Raw genomic sequence first — 24,595 nt, 5'->3', positions numbered from 1 at the left:
CAAACTTGAAAGAGCTCTCACTAAGAATGACAAAAGTGGAATTTCACTTCCATCAGTGTTTTGGTTCTGGAGAAGAAGATTTTTAGAGATAAATTGCGATTTTCGCGAAATCAAATATGGCGTCTTAAACTGAGCACGGTTACCTACCAAAAATTTGTTTCAAAAGTACAAGACATATATGAATTAGATGCTACTCAAAATTGACAATACTGGACGGTTAAAATATTCCATGAAATGAATGTATTCATCTCTGAAATTTAGGCCGAAATAAATGCAAATTTGGTCAAAAAATAAATAATTCCATTTAGTCATATATTTTTTTCATTTCATCTTTACTGTTCAAAGTTTTACTTTTGTATAATTTTATGACAAGACTGTGAAAAAAAAAAATAATCGCAATCATACCAATCCATAATCCAATAACACTAGGTCAAAATTTGTAAGACAATAGTTGTAAACATAGACACAAAACAGCACAGAACAGACAGTAAATAGACGGTACACAAACAAAGTCAAATTCATGAAAGAAAGATATATGGACCTCTGGCCAAAAGACCAAGAAGTGATGTCAGGTGTTTCGAAAATAGTAAGCGCATCCTGCCCCACATGTGGCACCCGCCATATATCAATCTGTAAGTCAGGTAGGTAGTGGTCACTAACTAAGGCCCCATGTCACCGATGCCATCAGTGATCATTTGTCGAAGAGAGATATCGTATTTAGAAAATCAAGCATGGTGATCCCATCTTTTGTCTTTAATATTTGATTATTCTCATATGCCAGAATTCAAAAATTTCCATGTGTTCTTCCTTGTGTTGCTCTCTGGCCTGATCTTGTTTAGGTAATGTTTCACTATCATGAGCGTCATTTGACACAAACTCTTCTTCAACTACCATGTATATCAGAGTCAGAGCTATCTCTGTCACTGCTCACGTATGCAGTAACAGTGACACTACAGTAGCAGGGCGGTATCTGATAGTGACAGTTGCCAATAGGCAGTAACTGTATTAACTTTGATAATTTTGACAATATTTTTGTTCAGTTTATTATACAACTGTGTTCTTGTTCTACTCTCAACAGCGTGTTGAACTGTCCAGTATTCAGCTTGCTAGCACAGCCTGTGTATGTGTACCATGCATCAGTGCTGACAACTGACTGTCAGTCTGGACTCTAATTAAACTATCACCTAATACAATTTTATATATACAGGCTTTGTCGACAAACTGAACATTGTGTGTTTGAGCTGCTGAAGGGAGATATATTGGATAGTTATTGCAAAAATCATCAACGGTTGCAGCTTCTGCCCTGTTACTAGGCTCATGTTTGATTTTTTTACGGCAATCACACATGTTTAGATTTTTTCGAGATAAAAGTCATGGAATGTGACAAAATGGTTGTAGATTCTGTTAAATTATTACTAACATTACAACATTTGAATGACATAAAGATGGTATTCATTTTTCATTAAATTACCTACAAAAAACTTGGAATCGGAAAATATAAAACATAAAAGGACCACTAAATTTTCAAGTGACTCCCTACAGGTAGAGCAAAATTTTCAAGCTCCATAAATTTAGCAAGCGATGCTCGGACAGCGCACAGCGTATCGATGACACTTGGGGCAGGGGTCATGACCAAAAACGTCAGTGCGTATTCACGGCCAGCATGAATCATGCCACGGATCGCGGAAATCACGGATCATAAATCCAAATGTTCATGTCTATTACGTAAACAGAACCCTAAAATATAAAACACATAATGTTTTGATATGGAATAACATCTTTTTGTTTCACTGACGATCAAGTTAAATGCTCAAATATCGCGACAAGACTTGCGCATTTGCACGACATGAATGCGGAAGTACTTCGACTCGGCAGATGAGCCGAATGCCTACTCTGAAAACCTGTTTACGATATCACGTCACAGTACACTGAAAATTCTTGGGACATCATCATTAAGGAGCCAATTCACACAAGTTTCTAACGTCAGTAGGGATATTTGCTTTTTGGCAGCAATACACCACCAACATTTCGCTGTTCAGGAGTGCCTTACTCGCTCTACATTGTAAAAAAGACGTATGCTTTTGCCGTGACCTAACTTTCCAAAGTCACGTAGACTTTCTGCAATAGTCGTTGGAGATTTTGATCAATATATCACGCGTGGTGGAAACCGCAATTATCCATAATCACACAGGCACCTACAGCCAAACACGGATTTCCAAACTTATCCGTAACTTGAACAGCCTCTTCGAAAAAGTTCAGTGACTCCAACCCGTTGGGTGGGTCAACGATCACATCATCACATCGGAATGATCGACACCCGTTGCACTGATACATTGTCATCAAGAAGTTTTCTTATATGATTTCGTGTTTCCTTGGCTGCCGCCTTTAGTAAAACTTGTTATGTTGTCGACAACTCTGGTGCGTTCAAGTTCTAGCACTGGTCTATAACCGGCTGTTAGGGGGAGGACACAGCGACATTGCACTTTTATATGATATCCGATAGTTACGGCTAATAGACTATACAATATCGAAGTTAGATTGGCTCGGCTAGATCTATTAGGTGGTGAAATCTCCGATATAGGATATTTACCCGCGATTAGACAGAATCTAGTATCGCCTAGTGTCGCAGTCAGAGTCAGTCCTTGGGAGTCGGGTTTGACCAGAACAGTAAGGTGGTGAAATCTTCGATATATATCGGATATTTACCCGCGATTTGACAAACTCTAGTAGCGGTATCGTCCAGTATCGAAGTTAGAGTAAGTCCTTGGAAGTCGGGTTTGACCAGAACTGTAAGGTGGTGTAATCTCCGATATATATCGGATATTTACCCATGATTTGACAGAATCTAGTATCGTCTAGTGTTGATATTAGAGTCCCCAAATCACCGATAAATATCTGGTAAATATCGGCGATTTCACAAACCTTGCGTGCCGAGGCACAGGGCAAGTCATTCTAGTGTCGTCTACTATCGATATGGAGTCCCCAAATTGCCTATAAACATGGAGTAAATATCGGCGATTTCACAGATCTGGCGTACCGAAGCACAGGGCAAGTCATTCTACTATCGTCTAGTCTGGATATTAGAGTCCCCAAATCGCCGATAAATATCTGGTAAATATCACAGATTTCACAGATCCAGCGTACCGAGACACAGGGCAAGTCATTGTAGTATCGTCTAGTATCGATATTAGAGTCCCCAAATCGCTGATAAATATCGGGTAAATTTCAGCGATTTCACAGACCGGGCGTGCAATGGCAGAAAGCAATTACAGTGAAATACGATCAAGCTACAGAACTTCATAAAACAAGGTGTTGCTTTAATCGATGTGTATCAGCGAATGTTACGACATAAACACACTGGGCTCGATATGGTCTTGTTCAATCTTTAATCAGCTACATGCTCTCAGTTACATAACGCACAAGGGCCACTCCATGCATGTCTGATAGATAATCATAAACAAATCACCACACCTTGCAATGTCGTGTATCTTTCTTTTTTATTCGTGATGAATAAGTGAGCGTGCATTCAGACGCTTACATATAAAATTACCCGAATAGCTTCATTTATGATCCTTGACACTCACATATCAGCTGTGCATAGACCCCAGTAATTGTGCCCCGGCGGGACCTTGTCCCACTCTTATTTAGTCAATCACAGCAGTCGGCCACCCCTTAAAGCTAGTGGCACACTCCTCTAAGTACTTCCGTGGCAGTATACTTGACAACGTCACCTGGCGAACAAAAGCTGGTGGCCAAAGTTGCCTTACACAAGGGGCCGAGATTAGGATTCGTGTGACTGCTAGCTGAATTTGACAGCGGTCATTGCAGTCTGTTGTGCTGTCTTTGACTTTCAAGTGTACAATATAACATACATCACTGATCGATCTTCTGACTGACGAGGTTTTAAACTGCTGCCTTATGAACATTGAGGTGACTTAACCGATCCACATGCCTTTCGCAAACTTGAAAGTGCTCGCACTAAGAAAGATATGAATAAAATGTCAGTTGAATCTGTGTGTTGGTTTTTTAGAAGAAGATTTTTAATGATTAAATTGTGATTTTCGCTATATCTAATACGGCGAACAAACCTTCTGACTGACCCAAACGCCTTTCGGAAATATAAAAGAACTACCACTAGGGATTATGAGTGTAAAATTTTAGTTCAATGTGTGCATTGGTTCTGGAGGAGAATGTTTTTAAAGATTAAATTACGAGTTTTGCAAAATCAAATACGGAAGCCAAACCATGTGACCGATCCAAACGCCTTTCGCAAATTTGAAAGAGATCACACTTTAGATGATATACATAAAATTTCAATTGAATCTGTGTGTTTGTTCTGGAGTAGACGATTTTTAAGAGTAAGTTACGATTTTTGCAAAATTCAATATGGCGGCAAAACCAGGTGACCTATCCAAATGCCTTTCACAAACTTGAAAGAGATAACACTATAGATGATGCATGTACAATTTCTGTCGATTTGTATGTTTGTTCTACAGAAGGAGATTATTAAAGATGAAATTACGATTTTCGCAAAATCCAATATGGCGGCCAAACCGAGTGACCGATCCAAACGCCTTTTACAAACTTGAAAGAGATCACACTTTAGATAATAGATGTAAAATTCAAGTTCAATCGGTGAATCGGTTCTGGAGAAGAAGATTTTTAAAGATTAAATTGTGATTTCACAAAATCCAATATGGCGGCCAAACCACGTGACCGATCAAAATGTTTTTTGCAAACTTGAAAGAAATCACTGTTAGGATGACATGAGTAAAATTTCAGCTTAATCGGTGTTTTGGTTCATGAGGAGAAGATTTTTAGCTCCCATAGCCATATGTATATATGGCAATGGAAGCTATTCTTATAGGCTAGGGAAATGTCTGTATGTATGTATGTCTGTATGTCTGTATGTCTGTATGTCTGTGTGTCTGTATGTCTGTATGTCTGTATGTCTGTATGTCTGTCCGTCAACATCAAAAACTCCAAAACCGCTGCACATTTCATCTTGATATTTGATGTGTACATGGATGATGGGCTGTAGATGAGATTTTGTTCAAATGAAGTTGTCATTGCCAAAAATATGCAAATTAGTGCCAAAAAAGGCGTTTTTGGTAAAAAATCTCCTTCTTCATAACCGCTGGTCAGACAGCTTTGATATTTGGTATACAGATCCCAAGGGATAACCCAACTTGGATTTGTTCAAATTGTGATGAAATATGCAAATCTGTATTTTTAAGGAATTTTTTGTCATTTTTGGTCAAAAATTTATTTCATCAAAACCGCTCGTCTGACAGCTTTGATATTTGGTATACAGGTTCCTACAGATAAACTTAATATGATATATAGAATATATGATGAAATCTGCAATTTTGTATTTTTGGTGCAATTTTTGCCGTTTTTGGTCAAAAATGTGTTTCTCAAAAACTACTTGTCTGATGCCTTTGATATTTAGTATACAGGTTCCTAGGGGTTCTCTTAGTGTGATATAGTGAAATTTGATGAAATCTTCAATTTTTGTATTTTTGAGTCAATTTTTGCCGTTTTTGGTCAAAATATTTGTTTCTCAAAAGTTAGTCATGTGATAGCTTTGATATTTGGTATACATTTTTATACATAATTATGATGAAATCATCAATTTTGTATTTTTGCAGCTAATTTTGCCATTTTAGGTCAGGCCACCTGCAATGAGCTATCAAAGATCTCAACCTTCTTCATCAATACATGTCACGAAAAGTTGCTCTCTACATAACACAGCAGAGTTCTGTCGACTATTGGGTCGCTTGTTTTTTCAAAACCGCTGGTCAGACAGCTTTAATATTTGGCTAACAGGTCCCTAGGATGACCTTAGTGAGATGATTTCATACAGTCAGGAAATACTTAATTTTGTATCCATGTCTATAGTAGCTTCAGGGACATTGGCCCTATGTTCAAGATAATGCGGTGATTCAGTAAGCATTTGAAATGGTAAACTGTATTTGGTGTTGAAATGCGGTAAAAAATAATGAGAAAACATAGCTAAGGTGATTTCAGCAGGTTTGGTTTCCAACAAATATATTCAAAGTTTTTTTCAATGTTAAAGAGTCCTGGCAGATTTTGAAAAAAATCCAAACAAATGTCAATAAAAAAATCAGCCACAGAAGGTTTGTCAAAAAGAAAAGGTGGGATAGTGGGAAAAAAGAATGTACAATGTATCGGATAAAAAAGATACCGTATTCCTTCGATTCTAAGACCCCCTTTTCAGAACCAAAGGTGACGAAAAAGATATGGGGGGTCTAATAAACGGATGTTACCGCGAAATCGAACGTCGAAGTTAATTTATGCTAATTTATGCAATGTTATGCAAATTTTTATGCCAATGATTTTTTGATTCACGCTACAGACAACTCATACTTTGTGATATCGACTCATGGCCATGCTGCGTAGATACTGGCAGTCGAATCTGTACAAGTATAAATTAATGGAGATCCACAAGTCTTGAAATATAACGTATTTGCCATACCTTCTTTTACTAAACAATACGATAGCAATAAATCTTTGTATTTCGTGAATAGATAATCACCACGAAACTTTGTACAACAAGTACGTTCCTCAGCAGCAGCTATCTCCCCATAGCATGGCCACAAAGGTCAGACAATGAGTGAAGGGAAAGTCCCTGAAGTTCCGCTGGCTGTGATTGGTCAATTTACGCAATAGGTCAAAGGTGTCAGTGCATGAGGTCAAGGTAAAATTCTGTTCAGTGGTATGGTGTCCGTCCGATGTTTTCTATGTACGATTTTCATTTACTGTACTCCTTAAAATAAACAATCAATAACACGTCGTGAGTTTTATTATTTTGCTCCTAGTTTCAAAAAGTCTAACCGTATCTCGAAACGAAATGTGATCTTACGAACAGGCAGGCTCGAACAGGTAAAGTGTTGAGGCATCGGCTGGCCGAGACGAAAGATTGCTGCGCCAATCTGCTTTATATTTGATGTGTTGATTTTTTGGCAATACACCCTGAAGTTTTTTTATTACTTGTATCGATGACCGAAATGTCTCCTGATGTGGAATTCAGTCATCTATGATCAACTGTTCGGAATATGGTACGATCATGCACGTTTTTGTTCTAACTGTAAGTGTATAGGGCCGTTTAAGCTTATGAAGTTGGGTATTTTTCCCTCGCAAGACTTCGAAAGCGTGCATAATCTTGAAAATCTGTTACACTATCGTTCTACTCATTGCTGGGACTAGTTCAGGAAAGGACACAAACAAATGCCGTTCAAACAATAAATACCTTCATTATATGAGAAAAACTACAAAATTGATGAAACATAAACGGAAGAAATTCAAAGAATTTTCAGTTCATGCGCGGAAGAAACTTTGGATATCGCGTTTCGTTTGTCAACACAATAATTGCCCTCTTCATCTAAGTCAAACCAGTCGAAGTCGATATCGTCGTCATTAAGTCTTTTTGAAAGATTTTACGATGCCAATGATATTTCTATTTTCACTGGTTGCTTATACGGTAAAGTTGAACGTAAGAGAAAACTTGCAGCGCTTCACAATGATCACAAAAGAAAACGTACGTGATAGAAAACTGTTGAAAAAATCTTTTATACTTTAATGGTAAATTTGAACGTAAGGGAAAACGTGCAGCTATTCACAATGATCACAAAAGATACCTTACCTGATAGAAAACTGTTGAAAAAATCTTTATAAGCACACCATTTAAAGAGCAACTTTTTCATGTGCAGTAGTCTTTTGCCTCAGTAGTATGAAAACAAAAGTGTAAAAGTTGAGCGAAGCAAGTTCAAAGCTCGTGTCATTCACACGTCCCAAATTTTCTATTGATAACGGCAACAAAAGGATTTCCCGACATCGTTAAAAGATCCAATAAAAATGCGTCGATTTATCGTAGACTTTATTTTCTGAAAAGTCATAAGACAGTGCACGGTCGTCATGGGCAAGAAAAAAAGTAATTATTAAAAACATTCTCGCTGTCGGCATGCCTAACTACCGTCGCAATCAGCTAGAACTTGGTTTGCCGTATGAACTTCGCCGAGATGCAGACAACATACACGATCGAAATGCTGTAGCCGTTGTTCAAGATGGTTGCAAAGTTGAAAGTTTGAAGCGAGATGCAGCACTCATACCGGGCACGGTTACTTTCGAATATCATCGATCGTGACGTGTCAGTCAACAAAAATACTACTTGAAGGCAAAGAAGAAAGCATTCATCCATTCTCCAAGAGTTGGCATGGCAGAGAAATGTCACGTCGGTGTTTTGGCAAATAATGCGGCTGTACCTCTGCTAAAGCAATCAGTCCGAGGTACTGTTTTCACCGTACATATTCACTAAAACAGACCAAATCATGCCGCTTACAAAAAAAAATGAAACGGCCCTTTTAAGGGCCACAACAGTCTCCAAAAAGAGAACTACTGATACCCAAACTTTGTGTTTGTATGAGTGTAAATTGTGTTTGTTTGATCGTGATGAAATGAGCGAATCGTACTTGATCGACAAGTCCGAAAACCCGACGATCCTAAATGTTCAGTTCATGGTAGCCAAATTGCATCGAAATGTTCGATTCGTACATAATCAGATGTTGAAAAATCTGCTTATTTTGATGGTAGCAAAATGACAGTACAAAAAAGACGATATTGTACTAGATCGAGACGCTAAAAAATCCAACTCTTTTATATTGTTCATTTGGGTAGTGAAATCCAAGTGTAGTTTTATCGCCAGGAAATTATAGAACTGTTCCCGATTGACATGTTCCAAACCCCAACATTAGTGTGCGTGTGTGTGTGAGGTTTGATACTTCACTTTGACACTTGTTTGTGACTTTGATAAGCAGCGTAGGTGTTGTGGATATTCTGGTCTCATTACATGACAATGGCTCTATTGTTCCAGTCAAAATCCGGGTGTACCCCCTGGGGGTCTTATAAACGAACTAACAGCTAATTACGAATTGATAAAATAATCCTGGGGGGTCTTATAAACGGGCGGGGTCTTAGAATCGGAGGAATACGGTAATGTTCCTCATCAATCTTCCAGACAACCCCCTTTTATCAAATGGTACACCCCTGATGTATATTTGTGTGCAATTAACCATGCAGTGTATTTTAGTTTAAGATGTCAATCAAGTTAGGTAAGGATTTGAAAGGAATAGTCAAGTTCACCACAGTTAAATTTCTTAACTTAATCTCTTGTGTCATCATCCTTGTGTAATTGGTTAAGTTTGTATGTTGCTCCAGATGTGGATGTACCAGCTGTTCTGGAAGAAAACAATGTTTACTTTTCCCTGTAGGGTTTCTGAGTTGATGATTATATGTTGAAATTTCTCCATGTATCTGGTGTATGGGCAAAGTGTAAATGCTGGTTGCATGTTATGTATTTCAGTCTATGTCAAATATTGTAAATGAAAAATCATGAACAGTTTGCTGTGTGCTTGTAAAAGATAACATGTTTGTCAATACATATTAAAACTGCCTTGCAGTTTGATTGTCTTAAAAACTATCACAGAAGTAGAAAACGAAAAGAAACTAATCAAATTGCTGTAACATATTCACCCTCAGTGTCTGTAGGCCTATACTTAACTATTTTATCATTACATTCAGCTTTTTGTTATATCTTTATCACTCTTCATGGGCCAAGGCACACTTGGGGTCAATGTCATCACTCTGTGCCAGTCTGTGAATGTCAGTCTGTATGTATGTGTATGTCCATGTTTCATACAATTGTTGGTTTGTTTTGATAACTGTATGGGAGCGAACAGTGATTATTGTCACTATTTTTAAAGATTAAATTACGATTTTTTGCAAAATCCAATATGGCGGCCAAACCACGTGACCGATCAAAATGCTTTTTGCAAACTTGGAAGAGATCACTGTAAGGATGACATGAGTAAACTTTGAGCTCAATCGGTGTTTTGGTTCTGGAGAAGAAGATTTTTAAAGATTCGATGAGTATTTTAGAATATCCAATATGGCGGCCAAGGTCACGTGACCGCATGCGATTTTATTTGCAAATTCTAAAGACCTTATGTCATGCTTGCTATACAAAAAATTTCAAATCGACTAGACCCCTACGTCTTCTGGAGAAGCCATCTTTAGGTTTTTGGAAAATCCAATATGGCCGCCAGGTCACGTGACCAATCAAAATTTCAAGGGTTAGGTGCACGAGTACTAATTGGCTCCTATTAGCCCTGCAAGTTTGAGAAGTTTTCGTTCAGCCGTTCGAGAGATCTAGGTGAGCAAAGAAATGGCAGAAGAAGAAGAAGAGGAAGTCAGTAGAACTTGAGCAATAACAATAGGGTCCCAGCCGGTCGGCTTGGGCCCCTAATCAGGGGTCAACATGCGAAGCTGGGTACTAGAGAAACAAATTACCTGACATTCACTGATGTCTGATTTCAAAATGGCCAACAGCCCTGTGTTAACTCTATGGGGAAAAAAGTTGATAATTTCGAAACACTAAGGCTGAAAATTTTTCTTACGCCAAAATCTTTAAAATAAGCTCGCTCAAGAAGAAGATCAGAATATGACACTGAGGCGAGCCAACTGATATAAATTTCCAGGGATTCTGTTTGATGCATATTACATATGCTGGTAAAGTGCCAACTAATAGAAATTTCAAGAGATTAAACAATCAACTTTATGAGTTCAGAAATTTACTCATCACTGGCCACACCAACAGTTTGTTGTTCGAGTAATGTTTTCTGGTTGTACTGTGCAGAAATCATTGTCATAACATCAACGTAGAATTTTCCTGCACTGAACAGATAGAAACAACATTTATTGTTGATCTTTGGTACCCATACTGGTATATACCAATTTTGATCAAATGTGAGCGACACCGTATGATTGCGGTATTTTTAGAAAATGACTTGAATTTATCCATTCTAATGTACAGTTGTACTTTGGTACTGGGTACATGGATTTATTACACTGGTACAACCCGATTTACTTATCACAGTGGAAGACAAAGTGGTCCCTAAGATGTCTGGCATCAAACATAGAACTATTGAAATAAACCTGTGATGATCTTCAAATATGATCATAAAATATTGATTGTCCCATTTTGGACCAGACTTGAAACCAGTGTGTATACTGTGTTCAAACATGCTCTCAGTTTTAGAACATGGAGATTTGATAGTGAAAGCACATACTCAACATACACGTTGTTACGTGCAGAGAAACGAACAAAGGGTGAACTCAGCAGTTTCCGTTTAAACAAAATTTATTACGAAAACAAAACTAATTGCTAAGTTAGGGACAGAGTACAAGCTTTAAAAGTGTACAGACTACTTATCTCAGCTGGGACGGCAAAGCTCCAGTCTCAGAGTTGTAACAGTCAGTCGGATGAATGAACAGTCCTTTGGCTTGCAGGCTTGAAGCTGTACAAAGTCCACAGTATAAAACCAGCGTTGGCAGTGAAGGTCTTGAAAGGTCTTGAGAATGACTACTGCTGGAGTTTAGTAACACACAAGAGACACGATCCCAAAAGTCTGACTGGAAGCTGAGCACGTCCCTTTTATAAAGGCATATAAGAACAATCTAGAACTTTTATTGACATGCTAATTACTGTTCTAAAATTATCTCTCTTACACAACTAATCAACTTTCCAGAACATTCCAAACATGACTAATTGAATTCAAGGTTGTGAGGTCATCAAGGGCAGTGACCTTGAGAATGTTCTAGACTAATTGAACTCAGGTCATGATGAGTGTGGGGGGAAATGACCTACATAACACACCCCCTCTTCAAAAAAGAAAATTTTTCAAAGAAAAATCTTTCTTTTACAAGTAAAATTTCTTGAAAGTGAAATAACAATAAACTCTAAATACGAGAGAGACAGTCTGCAATTAAATTGTCTCTGCCTTTGATATGTCTAATATCAAGATTAAACTCCTGTAACATTAAACTCCATCTTAGCAATCTCTGATTTTTGCCTTTAAATTTCTGCAGAAAAACAAGAGGGTTGTGATCAATATAAACCACTATTGGCTGATTTGAAGAAGTAACATAAACTTCAAAATGCTGTAAAGCTAATATCAAAGATAAACACTCTTTTCAATTGTAGAGTAGTTTCTCTGGGATTTGTTAAATTTGCGTGAAAAATAGCAAACAGGATGATCTACACCATGACTATCCTCTTGCAATAAAACAGCACCAGCAGCCGTATCACTAGCATCTACAGCTAATTTGAATGGCAAAGTGAAATCTGGTGCAGACAACACTGGGCACTTTGCAGTATGGCTTTAAGTGTATCAAATGCCTGTTGGCATTGCTCTGACCAAACAAACTTTACTTTCTTTTTAAGTAAGTTAGTCAAAGGCTCAGTAATTGCGGAGAAATTTGGACAGAATTTTCTGTAGTAACCAGCCATACCGAGAAAGCGCATCAGTTGTCGTTTGCAGTTTGTATGGGAAAACTTGAAATGGCACTGATTTTGGCATCAACAGGTTTTACCTCACCCTGTCCTACAGTATGTCCGAGGTAAGTTACCCTCGCCCAACCAAACTCAGATTTGGCAAGGTTGACAGTCAACATTGCTTTGCTCAGTCTCTCAAAGAACTTCCGCATGAGCTTGATGTGTTCCTCCCAGGTGTCACTATACAGGACGACGTCGTCAACGTAAGCTGCACATCCGTCTAGCCCGGATATGACGTCGTTGATCATCCGTTGGAACGTTGCCGAGAGTTCTTCATTCCGAATGGCATCACCTTGTACTGGAACAATCCGTCTGGTGTAACAAAGGCGGATATTTCACGAGCACGAGCCGTCAGAGGGACTTGCCAAAATCCCTTCAGTAGGTCAAATTTCGTCACATACTTGGCTTTTCCCACTCGGTCGATGCAGTCATCAATCCTCGGGATTGGGAAAGTGTCTGTCTTTGTTAAAGTGTTGACCTTCCTAAAGTCTGTGCACATACGATAACTGTGATCTGATTTGGGAACAAGTATGCACGGCGAACTCCAGTTACTTTTACTGGGTTCAATAAAGTCATTGTCCAGCAGGTATTTGACTTCTTCCTGGAGATATTTTGCTTTTGTTGGATTCAGTCTGTATGGATGTTGTTTTACAGGCTTACTGTCCCCAACATCAACGTCGTGATAGATGACGTTTGTCCTCGTTGGAACATCTTGAAACAGGTGTTTATATTCATGGAGCAGTTCTTTCACCTGTTGTTGTTGTTCTGGCTGGAGGTGTGCCAACTTTGTAGACTCCAGCTTCTCCAGGATTTCTGAGTTCTGAAGCTTGACCGAGCCCAGCTTTGAGTTTAGAGTATTTTCACTCAAGTCAGTTTCAGTATCACTATCTTCATAATGGTTTGAACTGACTGCACTGACAGGCTGAGTTATAGTAGGATTATCCCTATCCAAATACGGCTTAAGCATATTTATGTGACATAGCTGTTTTGTTTTCGCCTGTCAGGTGTTTTTATGATGTAATTTAAATCACTCAATTTCTTATCAATTAGGTATGGCCCAAAGTAACGAGCATGGAGTGGTTTGCCAGGAACGGAAGTAGAACAAGAACTTTTTGACCTGGTTCAAACTTCCGTTTTGAGGTGTTTTTATCATATTTGGTTTTCATTGACTGCTGAGATGACTCAAGATTTTCTCTGGCTAATTCACATGCTTTAGAGAGTTTTGTACGAAAATCTGACACATATTGCAAAATATTCAGACAATCATCATCGTCTGATAGGAATTTCTCTTTAACGAGCTTAAGTGGGCCACGGACTGTATGTCCAAATACAAGCTCAAATGGGCTAAAACCAAGAGACTCCTGAATTGACTCTCTAACAGCAAAGAGCAGATAATGAATTCCTTCATCCCACTGCTTCTCTGTGTCAAAACAGTAGGTCCTAATCATGTTTTTCAAAGTTTGATGAAATCGCTCAAGAGCACCCTGACTTTCTGGATGATAGGCGGATGACCTATACTGTTTAATGCCTAGCTGATCCATTACTTGTTGAAAAATACCAGACATAAAGTTGGAGCCTTGATCGGACTGGACACATTTAGGGAGGCCAAATAAAGTGAAAAATTTGACTAAAGCTTTCACTATAGTCTTTGTCTTTATATTTCTCAGTGGTATGGCTTCTGGGAACCGAGTTGATGTACACATTATTGTCAGCATGTACTCATTTCCTGATCTTGTTTTTGGTAGGGGCCCAACACAGTCTATTAGTATCCTACTAAATGGTTCTTGAAATGCAGGAATTGGCTGTAAAGGGGCCTTTGGAATGGTCTGATTTGGCTTTCCTACCATTTGACATGTGTGACCAGTTTTACAGAAATGTGCTACATCCTGCCTGAGATTAGGCCAATAAAAGTGACTGAGAATTTTATGATAAGTTTTCCTGACTCCTAAGTGACCAGCCCAGGGGGTTTCATGGGCCAGGCGCAATATTTCAGCACGATAGGGCTTTGGAACCACAATTTGATGTTTTATAGCCCAATCGTCATCAACCAAAACATCTGGAGGTCTCCATTTACGCATGAGAATACCAGATTTTGTATAATAGGAAACAGAGCTATCTGAAGTTTTACCTTCATCATCTACCCTGTCAAACAAAGACAAAATATCTGGGTCTTTTGTGTTGTTCTGCAATGAGATTTGATCTAGAAAATGTCTGACTTTGGTCAGCAGAAGTTTTACTGGAAGTTTCAAATCCACGAGGGATAACGGAATGATCCGTGTCAAACACCTGACTGAGAAAGGTGTCATTTAAGTCAACATCTGTGACATTATTTTTGAGAGTATTTTGATTCTCGGAAGTTTTCTTTGACATGGCTCGAGTAATGGCACATGAAGGAAATAATCGGGTATCTCTTGTTCAATTGGCTCTGGATTCTGATCTAAACTAGGATTATCAGTCACAAGTGGATTAGTAATGACCTTGTCCCCAGCAAGGTCGTTTCCAAGAAGAGGTGAATCCCTTCAAAAGGCAAAAAAGGCCTAACCCCTAAAGCCACAGGTCCAGAACAAAGTCCGAAGACAAATAGACATTATGGAGAGGAACAGGAATGTAGTCATTACAATCTACCCCCTTAATAAGAACTTTAGAACCTGAAAATGACTTTTCAGAAAACGGCAGGGTATCTGCCAACAAAAGAGACTGGGAAGCCCCGGTATCTCTTAAAATTTTGACAGGAGTAGCGGAAGAAAAATCACTAGAAAGTGATATAAAACCATTATGAATAAATGGTTCGAAAATACCCATAATGCTATCTTGAGAAGAACTGACCTTGACCTCATTAATTGGGGATACGAGGGATTTAACCTCAGAAAATGTGTTGCACACATTATTAGACTCTAATTGAGTTGATGAAGAAATAAAGCCGGTGGGCTTAGATCCACTTTGACCACTTTGACCTTCACGTTTTCTTTTCAATTTGAAACAACCTGACACTAAATGACCGTCTTTCTTAAAATAATTACAAGAATGTGTACCAAGCTGTTTGCCAGAAGGAGATTGAAACTTGGGATCTGATGATGTATGAGTGTTACTTGAACTCTGTGAACTGTTGTCAATTGATTTTCTACTCTCCTTTGAGAAATTCTAGGATGAAAAGGAGGAGTTAAATTTTCCTGCATTGTTTCTGTATGAAAAGGACCGGGAGGTTTGCTGAGAAATGAAGATTTGTGGGTCAACGAATAATCATCGGCCAAACGTGCAGCAACCTCCAATGTATCTGCCTTTTGTTCATTGATAAACGTCTTGATGTCACTCCGGATGCACCTTTTAAATTCCTCAATCAAAACAAGTTGTCGTAATTTGTCATAATTCTGACTGACCTTTTCAGAAGAACACCAACGATCAAACAGTTGTTCTTTTGTTCGAGCAAATTCAACATAAGTTTGATCTTTCGCCTTCTCACAATCCCTAAATTTCTGACGGTACGCTTCAGGCACCAACTCATAACCCTTGAGAATTAATTCCTTCACAGAATCATAATTTGAAGCCTGCTCTACTGACAACTGAATGTAAATTTCTCTGGCTTTACCCACCAAAGCACTCTGCAAAAGCATAGACCAGGACTCCTTAGGCCAGTTCAGACTCTGAGCAATTTTCTCAAAATGAAGGAATATTTATCAACATCCTTTTCTTGGAAAGGGGGAACTAACCTGAAATGCTTAGTGATGTCAAACTTGTCTGAAGGGAAGAATTTTCCTGACTGTCCAAGCTCTAAACGTTTATTTCTACCTGTAATCGCTGTTCTTCTAATCGCAATTCTTTTTCTCTCTGTCTTTCTTCCATTTCTAATCTTTCCTGCCTTTCTTTTTCTTCATTTGCAATTCTTTTTCTTTCATTTGTAATTCTTTTTCTTTCTGTCTTTCTTCCATTGCTAACTTTTCACGTGCCAAATCTGCCTGTATTTCTAACTCTAATTTTCTGAGTTCAGAGGTAGACTCGGGCTCATAATCTTTCAGGGTGGATTCCTCAAATTGGCCTAAATCAACTAGATGTTTGGCAATACGGTACTGTATTTCCCTCTTGCGCATAGATCTTTTAACTTCTACTTTAAGGAAATTTGCCAGTGCTATGAGGTTGTCTTTTCTGAGGGAATTAAATGTGTCCTGATCAAGGTCATCCATAAATTCGTCTGGTTTAATTCCGCCATGATTGGATTTGGCTGAGTTCACAGTGTACAGTAGTTTTGAAAAGGCTGGCAAAATGTTGTCAAACGGCTCAAAATATTCGTATCCCGGACAAGCCCCCAATTTTGTTACGTGCAGAGAAAACGAACAAAAGGGTGAACTCAGCAGTTTCCGTTTAAACAAAATTTATTACGAAAACAAAACTAATTGCTAAGTTAGGGACAGAGTACAAGCTTTAAAAGTGTACAGACTACTTATCTCAGCTGGGACGGCAAAGCTCCAGTCTCAGAGTTGTAACAGTCAGTCGGATGAATGAACAGTCTTTGGCTTGCAGGCTTGAAGCTGTACAAAGTCCACAGTATAAAACCAGCGTTGGCAGTGAAGGTCTTGAAAGGTCTTGAGAATGACTACTGCTGGAGTTTAGTAACACACAAGAGACACGATCCCAAAAGTCTGACTGGAAGCTGAGCACGTCCCTTTTATAAAGGCATATAAGAACAATCTAGAACTTTTATTGACATGCTAATTACTGTTCTAAAATTATCTCTCTTACACAACTAATCAACTTTCCAGAACATTCCAAACATGACTAATTGAATTCAAGGTTGTGAGGTCATTAAGGGCAGTGACCTTGAGAATGTTCTAGACTAATTGAACTCAGGTCATGATGAGTGTGGGGGGAAATGACCTACTCAACATACACGTACATAATATAAATCAATATAGATCATAAGTATAGACATTATCTCATCTACCATTATGTGTATTGTTGAGATTGAATTCAATATATACTATCATTGAGCAGCTGCTTCTCTGATATCAAAACTCCCCACCCTTCATCAAGCACTGTAATTTTACGAAGATGAAAATCTCTGTGATGAATTTGATGAAATATCAAAAACCATAAATTGAAAATGACTGTAACTTGAAATTTACAACTTTTGAGTGTGCCCCTTATTACTTGAAGAATTGATGACTGATAGATAAAATTCACACGCCAAATGCTAACAGCTGGAACATGTTGACTACAGCGTTCATTTCAAAATATGAATAATTTGATAAGAGACTTAGATGGAACAGAAGTTATGAAAATTTCCGATAGTATATATTTATAATCTAATTTGCCATTTTCACTTTACAGTTACAAGTAGGAGATATTGTAAAAGTTGTAAATGATCAGGAATTCCCAGCAGATTTAGTTCTCCTTTCGTCAAGGTAAGTGACCTTTGACCTGAACCTCTCAAGGGGATGGGGGATTCTTATGTGATAGTTGTCTCAGCATATTCTTCAGATCCTTTATTTTCTTTCTTAACCCTGTGTGATAATATTAATCAGCTGAAAATACAGAAATGTGCAGACACTGTCAAAACCACCAATGTACATGTCTACATGGGCAAAAAAGGAAATAGATCGATAGAAAATAAACAAAGCATACCATAGATCAAAACAGAAATACTGTAAAGTATGTCTTTTAGCTAAGTGTTTTTAGCTAATTTAGCAAAAGTTTAGGCTTTGCTAGTTTCATATCCAGCTAATTCAAACATTCCCTCATCAGCAATCTACTAATTCACTTCAAATTCAGATTTAGCTAAATAAATAATTCGAAATGTTTTACAGTAATATAATTTTTAGGGCACACAGATAAAATCCAAAGACAAAATGTAAAAAATGTGTTCAACAAGTACAGTAGAATAAAAATGTTGAAATAAATATGTGTTATGCAACCAAGATTGACAAGTGCTGAAATAATATAAAAAAGTCATGAAATCATATGGTAGCTAGTTGAATATCATATGAAAATGGAGAATATTGGTTCTATCAGGTGTCATGGTATTGGAGTGAACAACTTTGTACTTTTGGAATGTTATATTTACATTCTGTCTTTATACTGATTAATGATTAAATGTGACAAGACCAGGTTAGAATAATCCAATTAATCCTTAAATATATTTGTGGACAAGTTCTGTGAAGTGTTAGTCATGCCTGACCTGACTGCTTAATGAGCTATTCAAGAAATTTTTTCACATTTCTAAGTGGTCAACATTGTTAAAAACAACACTATGTACGGGAAAGATGGTGACATTTCATAGGTGACGTATACCGTGGAAAAATCAGTGTACAAGAGTGACAGAAGTATGACGAAATTAGTGCTCTCAGCACCTACTTTCGCTCCCTTGAAGAAAACCATACTTCAAATTGAAATATTATAATTTATAAATTTTTCCTGCTAATGAGCACTTGAAAATATTCAGGTTTCTATTCAAGAGTCAGTTATAAAGCTGAATCTTATATATGTAGAAAGGCTTAAATCACAAGTTTAGGATACATACCATTTCAATTGGTCTGCTAGAGCGCCCTCATGTGTTCCAACTACAACGATGTACCCGTATGTACCAGTAAAGTTAGTTGTGTAAATTGCTATCTCATTCTCAGTGTGAGAAGTAATCTATCTTTTGAGTAAGTCTCAATGAAAATGAACAACAGTCATTCAGAAAGTTTTCATGATTGCAAATTAATGTATGTCTCTAGGTACATGTACTTACATTGTTTGTTCCTCAGATATAGGAAGAGACAAACATGTAAATAATTTGAATTTTTAAACAGACAAACAAAGAAACAAAGAACACTGGAATAACCCAGAGAATATAATAACATCTAGCAAGAATATTGAAATGAAAAATATACAAGTAATATCATTATGAAATCTGTAATAAATTACTCTGTACTTACAGTGAGCCACAGGGTATGTGTTATGTAGAAACATCCAACCTAGATGGTGAGACTAACCTAAAAATTCGACAAGGCTTGCCACAGACGGCTAATCTGCTGATACATGAAGATGTTGCCGCCATGGAAGGACGTATTGAGTGTGAGGGACCAAACAGACACCTTTATGAATTTGTTGGAAATATTAGACTGAGAGGAAGCAGTAAAATGTAAGTCTTCAAAACTGGCATGACCTGAAGTATACTGGGCTCAGCCTCCAAATGATGTCAATCAATGCTTGCCTAGGGGTGCCTTTTTCAATGAATGAATGCAAACATGCACCCTAGCGTAGCGTTAGTGGTAGTATAGCTCAATGTGGACCCAGTTATTTTTCAATCAAATCCTTCATAACTTTCTGATACACATATTTGCCACTACCGTGTACATGTAGGTCTCAATATCAAAACACTTCACTTCCAATATTGTGTTACCCACTCAAAGAATCTCAGAAGTATGATGAAAGATTTCATATTCTCTGACACTTCAAATACTCCTCTATGTTCACCCTGGAAGTTTTGTCAGAAATAAACTATTCACTCTGATTTTTTTTTATTTTTACTTACTAGCTCAAGCAGCCATGAATCTACAGCTTTACTCAATGACAGTCCCTCAATTAATTCTGATGAGATTATTTCTGATGAACTCAAATCGTAAGACAACCACTTTACCCAATCATGAGGTTAACAGTCATGATAGAATGCAGCAACCATGGCTGTGTGCATCCGGTGCAATTCATTTTCCATAAATAAACCTAAATCTACTCTAATACAGCCTGCAATCAGCAAAAGAAAATGCACAATGGCACATGCTGGCAAAAAGACTCACACAAAATATTGCCGCTGAAAGCATATACCATTAATTCAAGCATCACGATGCAGATCATTAATTAAAATATCTTAAATAAATGAATGAACAACCATGTCTTCCTATCAGCTGGCAAATAAAGCAACTTATTATTAATTCAATAATTCAACAACAACTAACAATTTCTAGACTTTTCAAAGTCTATGCTGCTTGCAATTTCTATAAACAGCGGGACTATCGTTGCATTATCTTTGGTATAAAATATGGATAGGCCTGAATAGTTTACAGCAATTCATTCGCTTTTACTAAATAGCCATGCATTTGATAGAGCAATATCTTTAGTTTGACGTTTGCTGAACTTTTTTGGGGGGATCTCTATAGGGATGAGAATTCAGAAGAGGTTACTTCTAATATATTTATTAATGATATTTTTTACTACACTTACCAACATACTGATAAGTTTTTTCTTATTCTGTGGAATAAGTCTGCAATTTTTTCACATTTTGATAATATAGATATTAAAATTCTCACTTAAGGTGTTAGGGAAATTCAAAGAAAACCATGGACACCCAGTAGAGAAAGAGTACTTAACTGAGTTGATGTATTTTGAATGATGAAAAAAAAACCTTTTTATATTTGATTTTTGTGTCAGGCCTATTCCATTGGGTCCGGATCAAATCTTACTACGTGGTGCTCAATTGAAGAATACAAAGTGGGTGTTTGGAGCTGTTGTCTACACTGGACATGAAAGCAAACTCATGATGGTAAGTCAGTCAGTCGATGACATTCACAGTTTGTCTGCTGTGATGATGAGTATTTCATGCTGGTGTTGTTAAGGGGAGGTTTGGTTACCAAATTTCACTTGTATTTCGCTTTCTGGTCTTTGCAAATCAGAGCATCAGGTAGTGTTCTGGTATATCAGAATTCACCACTATGAACTCTGCGCTCTCAGCCAGCTATTGTGTTGTCTTATGTATACCCTTGTTGTCTCCATTGTGTTTGTAGCCCTATGGAGGGATCTAATCATACCCCTTGACTATCTTGAATGCCGGAAATTTCCAGCACCATGTTAAATTACCATGATACCTTTAGTGCTAGAATTTCCAGCAAGATAAATTCTTTTTAGTCCCCACGGACACCGTCCGGGGGGACTTATAGGTTTGGTCATGTCCGTGCGTCCGTCTGTCCGTGCGTCCGTCCGTCCGTTCACGCAGATATCTCAGAGACGCCTGGAGCGATTTCGTTCAAACTTGGTACAAGGATAGTACCCTACCTCATACAGATGCACGTCGATTTGTTTCACAATGCGATCAAATTTGGCGGTGTTAGAGGACTTTTTAGTTTTCACCTCCATAGACTCCCATGTATAAGGCAGTCAGTCCATAGACTCCCATGTATAAGGCCGTCCATAGACTCCATGTATAAGGCGGTCCATAGACTCCCATGTATAAGGCAGTCCATAGACTCCCATGTATAAGGAAGTCCATAGACTCCCATGTATAAGGCAGTCCATAGACTCCCATGTATAAGGCAGTCCATAGACTCCCATGTATAAGGCGGTCTATAGACTCCCATGTATAAGGCAGTCCATAGACTCCCATGTATAAGGAAGTCCATAGACTCCCATGTATAAGGCAGTCCATAGACTCCCATGTATAAGGCCGTCCATAGACTCCCATGTATAAGGCGGTCCATAGACTCCCATGTATAAGGCAGTCCATAGACTCCCATGTATAAGGAAGTCCATAGACTCCCATGTATAAGGCAGTCCATAGACTCCCATGTATAAGGAAGTCCATAGACTCCCATGTATAAGGCAGTCCATAGACTCCCATGTATAAGGCAGTCCATAGACTCCCATGTATAAGGCAGTCCATAGACTCCCATGTATAAGGCAGTCCATAGACTCCCATGTATAAGGCGGTCTATAGACTCCCATGTATAAGGCAGTCCATAGACTCCCATGTATAAGGCAGTCCATAGACTCCCATGTATAAGGCAGTCCATAGACTCCCATGTATAAGGCAGTCCATAGACTCCCATGTATAAGGCCAAGAAAAATAAAAATTTAGTTTCTCATAGTATTCATATTGCAAAAAGGATGCAGTGACACAGTTTTTAGTCCCCACAGATAAAGTCCAGGGGGCTCATAGATTGGGTCATGTCAGTCCGTGAGTCCATCCATGTGAGTCCATCCGTTCACGCAGATATCTCAGACACTTTGACAAATGTCACGTGACCTTGATGACCTTTGACCTCAAATATACATATTTGTCCATAACTCAGTAACCACAAGTGCTACACTCTTCATATTTGGTATGAAGGGACACCTTATGACGCCACATATTGTACCTCATTAATTATGCGCATATCTAATTTTGAGCGAGCCGATAGAGCTAGAGGTCTGATTTTTGGTATATATGGATAACTTAGCAGTACAATTTTTTTGACAAAATGTCACGTGACCTTGGTGACCTTTGACCTCAAATATACATATTTGTCCATAACTCAGTAACCACAAGTGCTAGACCCTTCATATTTGGTATGATGGGACAGCTTATGACGCCACATATTGTTCCTCATTAATTATGCGCATATCTAACTTTGAGCGAGCCAATAGAGCTAGAGGTATGATTTTTGGTATGTAGGGATAACTTAGCAATACAATTTTTTGACAAATGTCATGTGACCTCGGTGACCTTTGACCTCAAATATACATATTTGTCCATAACTCAGGAACCATTAATGCTACACCCTTCATATTTGGTATGATGGGACACCTTATGACGCCACATATTGTACCTCATTAATTATGTGCATATCTTATTTGAGCAAGCCAATAGAGGTAAATGTACGATTTTTAGTATGTAGGGATAGACTATAGGATAGAAATTTTTTGACAAAATGTCATGTGACCTCTATAACCTTATACCTACAATACACGATAATGTCAATAAATAAGTAACCACAAGTGCTATGTCCTTTATATTGAGTAGGTTGGAAGAACTTATGACAACACATGCTTAACCTCGTTAATTATGCCCATATATAATTGTGGCCAAGCCAATAGAGCTGGAGGTCTGAATTTTGGCATATATGGATTAATTAGCAATACAATGTTTTTTTTTTTTCAAAATGTCACGTGACCTTGATGACCTTTGACCTTCAATATGCATATATATGCATATCTCAGTAACCACAAGTTCTTTACGCTTTGATTTTGATAGGATAATAGACCTTAAGATGTCACATCTTGTACCTCATTTATTATGCACATATGTATTTCTTGGCTGGCCAATACAACTAGAGGTCTGATCTTTTTTCCTGATTTAGAACCATAACTTATACATGCCTCTTGTTTCAAATTGGGAACAATGACATAGACCTATGTGTCCATAGATCTGAACATATACACTCCAGTGATACTTCTTAATGACCTCATTTCCCTGCCCCATCAAGACTAATACTCCTATTACAAGTGGGGACTATGTCATTGACAATGACTTGTTGCTCTGTAGGGTAAATCAGTAGCGGTAGTCGTGGGGTTAAGGTTAAAGTATTCCAAGCCCTTGTGTATTTTTTGAATAAACAGGTGCATGTACACCTGGTGTTGAACCAATTAATGATGAATATTGGTTCTTCTGTTACATTTTGTATTCATTCCCTTAAACTAGTATATGCATCAAAAGTGGAAGACTTAAATATTTACTGAAACTTTTCTCAATAAGACTTTCAACCTTTCCCTTTCAAATTCAAGAATGAAAATCACTGGACACTGTGCAATTTTTTGTACCAGAGGGACACATTACCTTGAATTTACTGGTACATGTATTCGAAATTCAAAATGGCTGCCATCCCTGTGTTAACTCTATTGGAAAAAAATTAAATTTTTGATTTTCACAAAAATAGGACGATGAAAATTTTATTTTACTCACTGAGCTTCAAATTCAGCCCTCACTAGTGATAGACCAAAGAAGTATTGTACCTTAATGATGATACATTATACTTCTTCTGTGTTCTGGTCACTGTGAGACAAGATGTTAGCATGAATGTTTTTTCTGTTTTACAGAACTCTACGTCAGCTCCTCTGAAGAGGTCTACAATGGAGGTGATGACAAACACACAGGTGAGTCCAGACAGAGTAATTCATGGTGGTATGAAGAGGGTTGTAGAAATATGTGATTTGTATTGCTATGAAGAGAGTTGTAGAAATGTGGCATAGAATTGCTGGTTTTCAAGTCATGAAAGTCACTGTCACTGCTGTGCTGCATGCAAATGTTAACAGTGCATTGAAGTAACCTAGAACTTTTTATACGGTTATCTTAATCTTTTTCAGAGTATCCAAAATATATCTTTGCAAGTTAGCCGCATGCAGTACACAATGCAAAGTCAAAATTATCTGTTTGCCAATGATTGCCTTCCAAAGAAAAAT

General features: G+C 37.9%; 1 protein-coding gene across 8 annotated transcripts in view; it reads left to right on the top strand.

The window, feature by feature from the left end:
- LOC139132031 (probable phospholipid-transporting ATPase IA) overlaps window positions 1-24,595 on the top strand; it is a 77,811-nt gene that overhangs the window by 17,767 nt on the left and 35,449 nt on the right. For 6 of the 8 annotated variants that reach the window (XR_011552241.1, XR_011552243.1, XR_011552244.1 and 3 more), the window contains exons 7-11: window positions 17,735-17,808; window positions 19,326-19,529; window positions 19,926-20,009; window positions 20,816-20,927; window positions 24,233-24,289. Coding sequence is in view for 4 of the 8 variants with exons in the window: in XM_070698406.1 (XP_070554507.1) it covers window positions 17,735-17,808; window positions 19,326-19,529; window positions 19,926-20,009; window positions 20,816-20,927; window positions 24,233-24,289 (531 nt within the window). In the remaining 4 variants the exon portion in view is untranslated. The remainder of the gene's footprint in view (window positions 1-17,734; window positions 17,809-19,325; window positions 19,530-19,925; window positions 20,010-20,815; window positions 20,928-24,232; window positions 24,290-24,595) is intronic. The other 2 variants (XM_070698408.1, XM_070698409.1) reach the window with 1 other exon arrangement.

Source organism: Ptychodera flava, chromosome 4 (assembly GCF_041260155.1).
Source record: "Ptychodera flava strain L36383 chromosome 4, AS_Pfla_20210202, whole genome shotgun sequence".
NCBI lineage: Eukaryota > Metazoa > Hemichordata > Enteropneusta > Ptychoderidae > Ptychodera > Ptychodera flava.
Note: the sequence above shows the minus strand (reverse complement) of the source record. Positions and strands in the feature narration are given on the sequence as shown.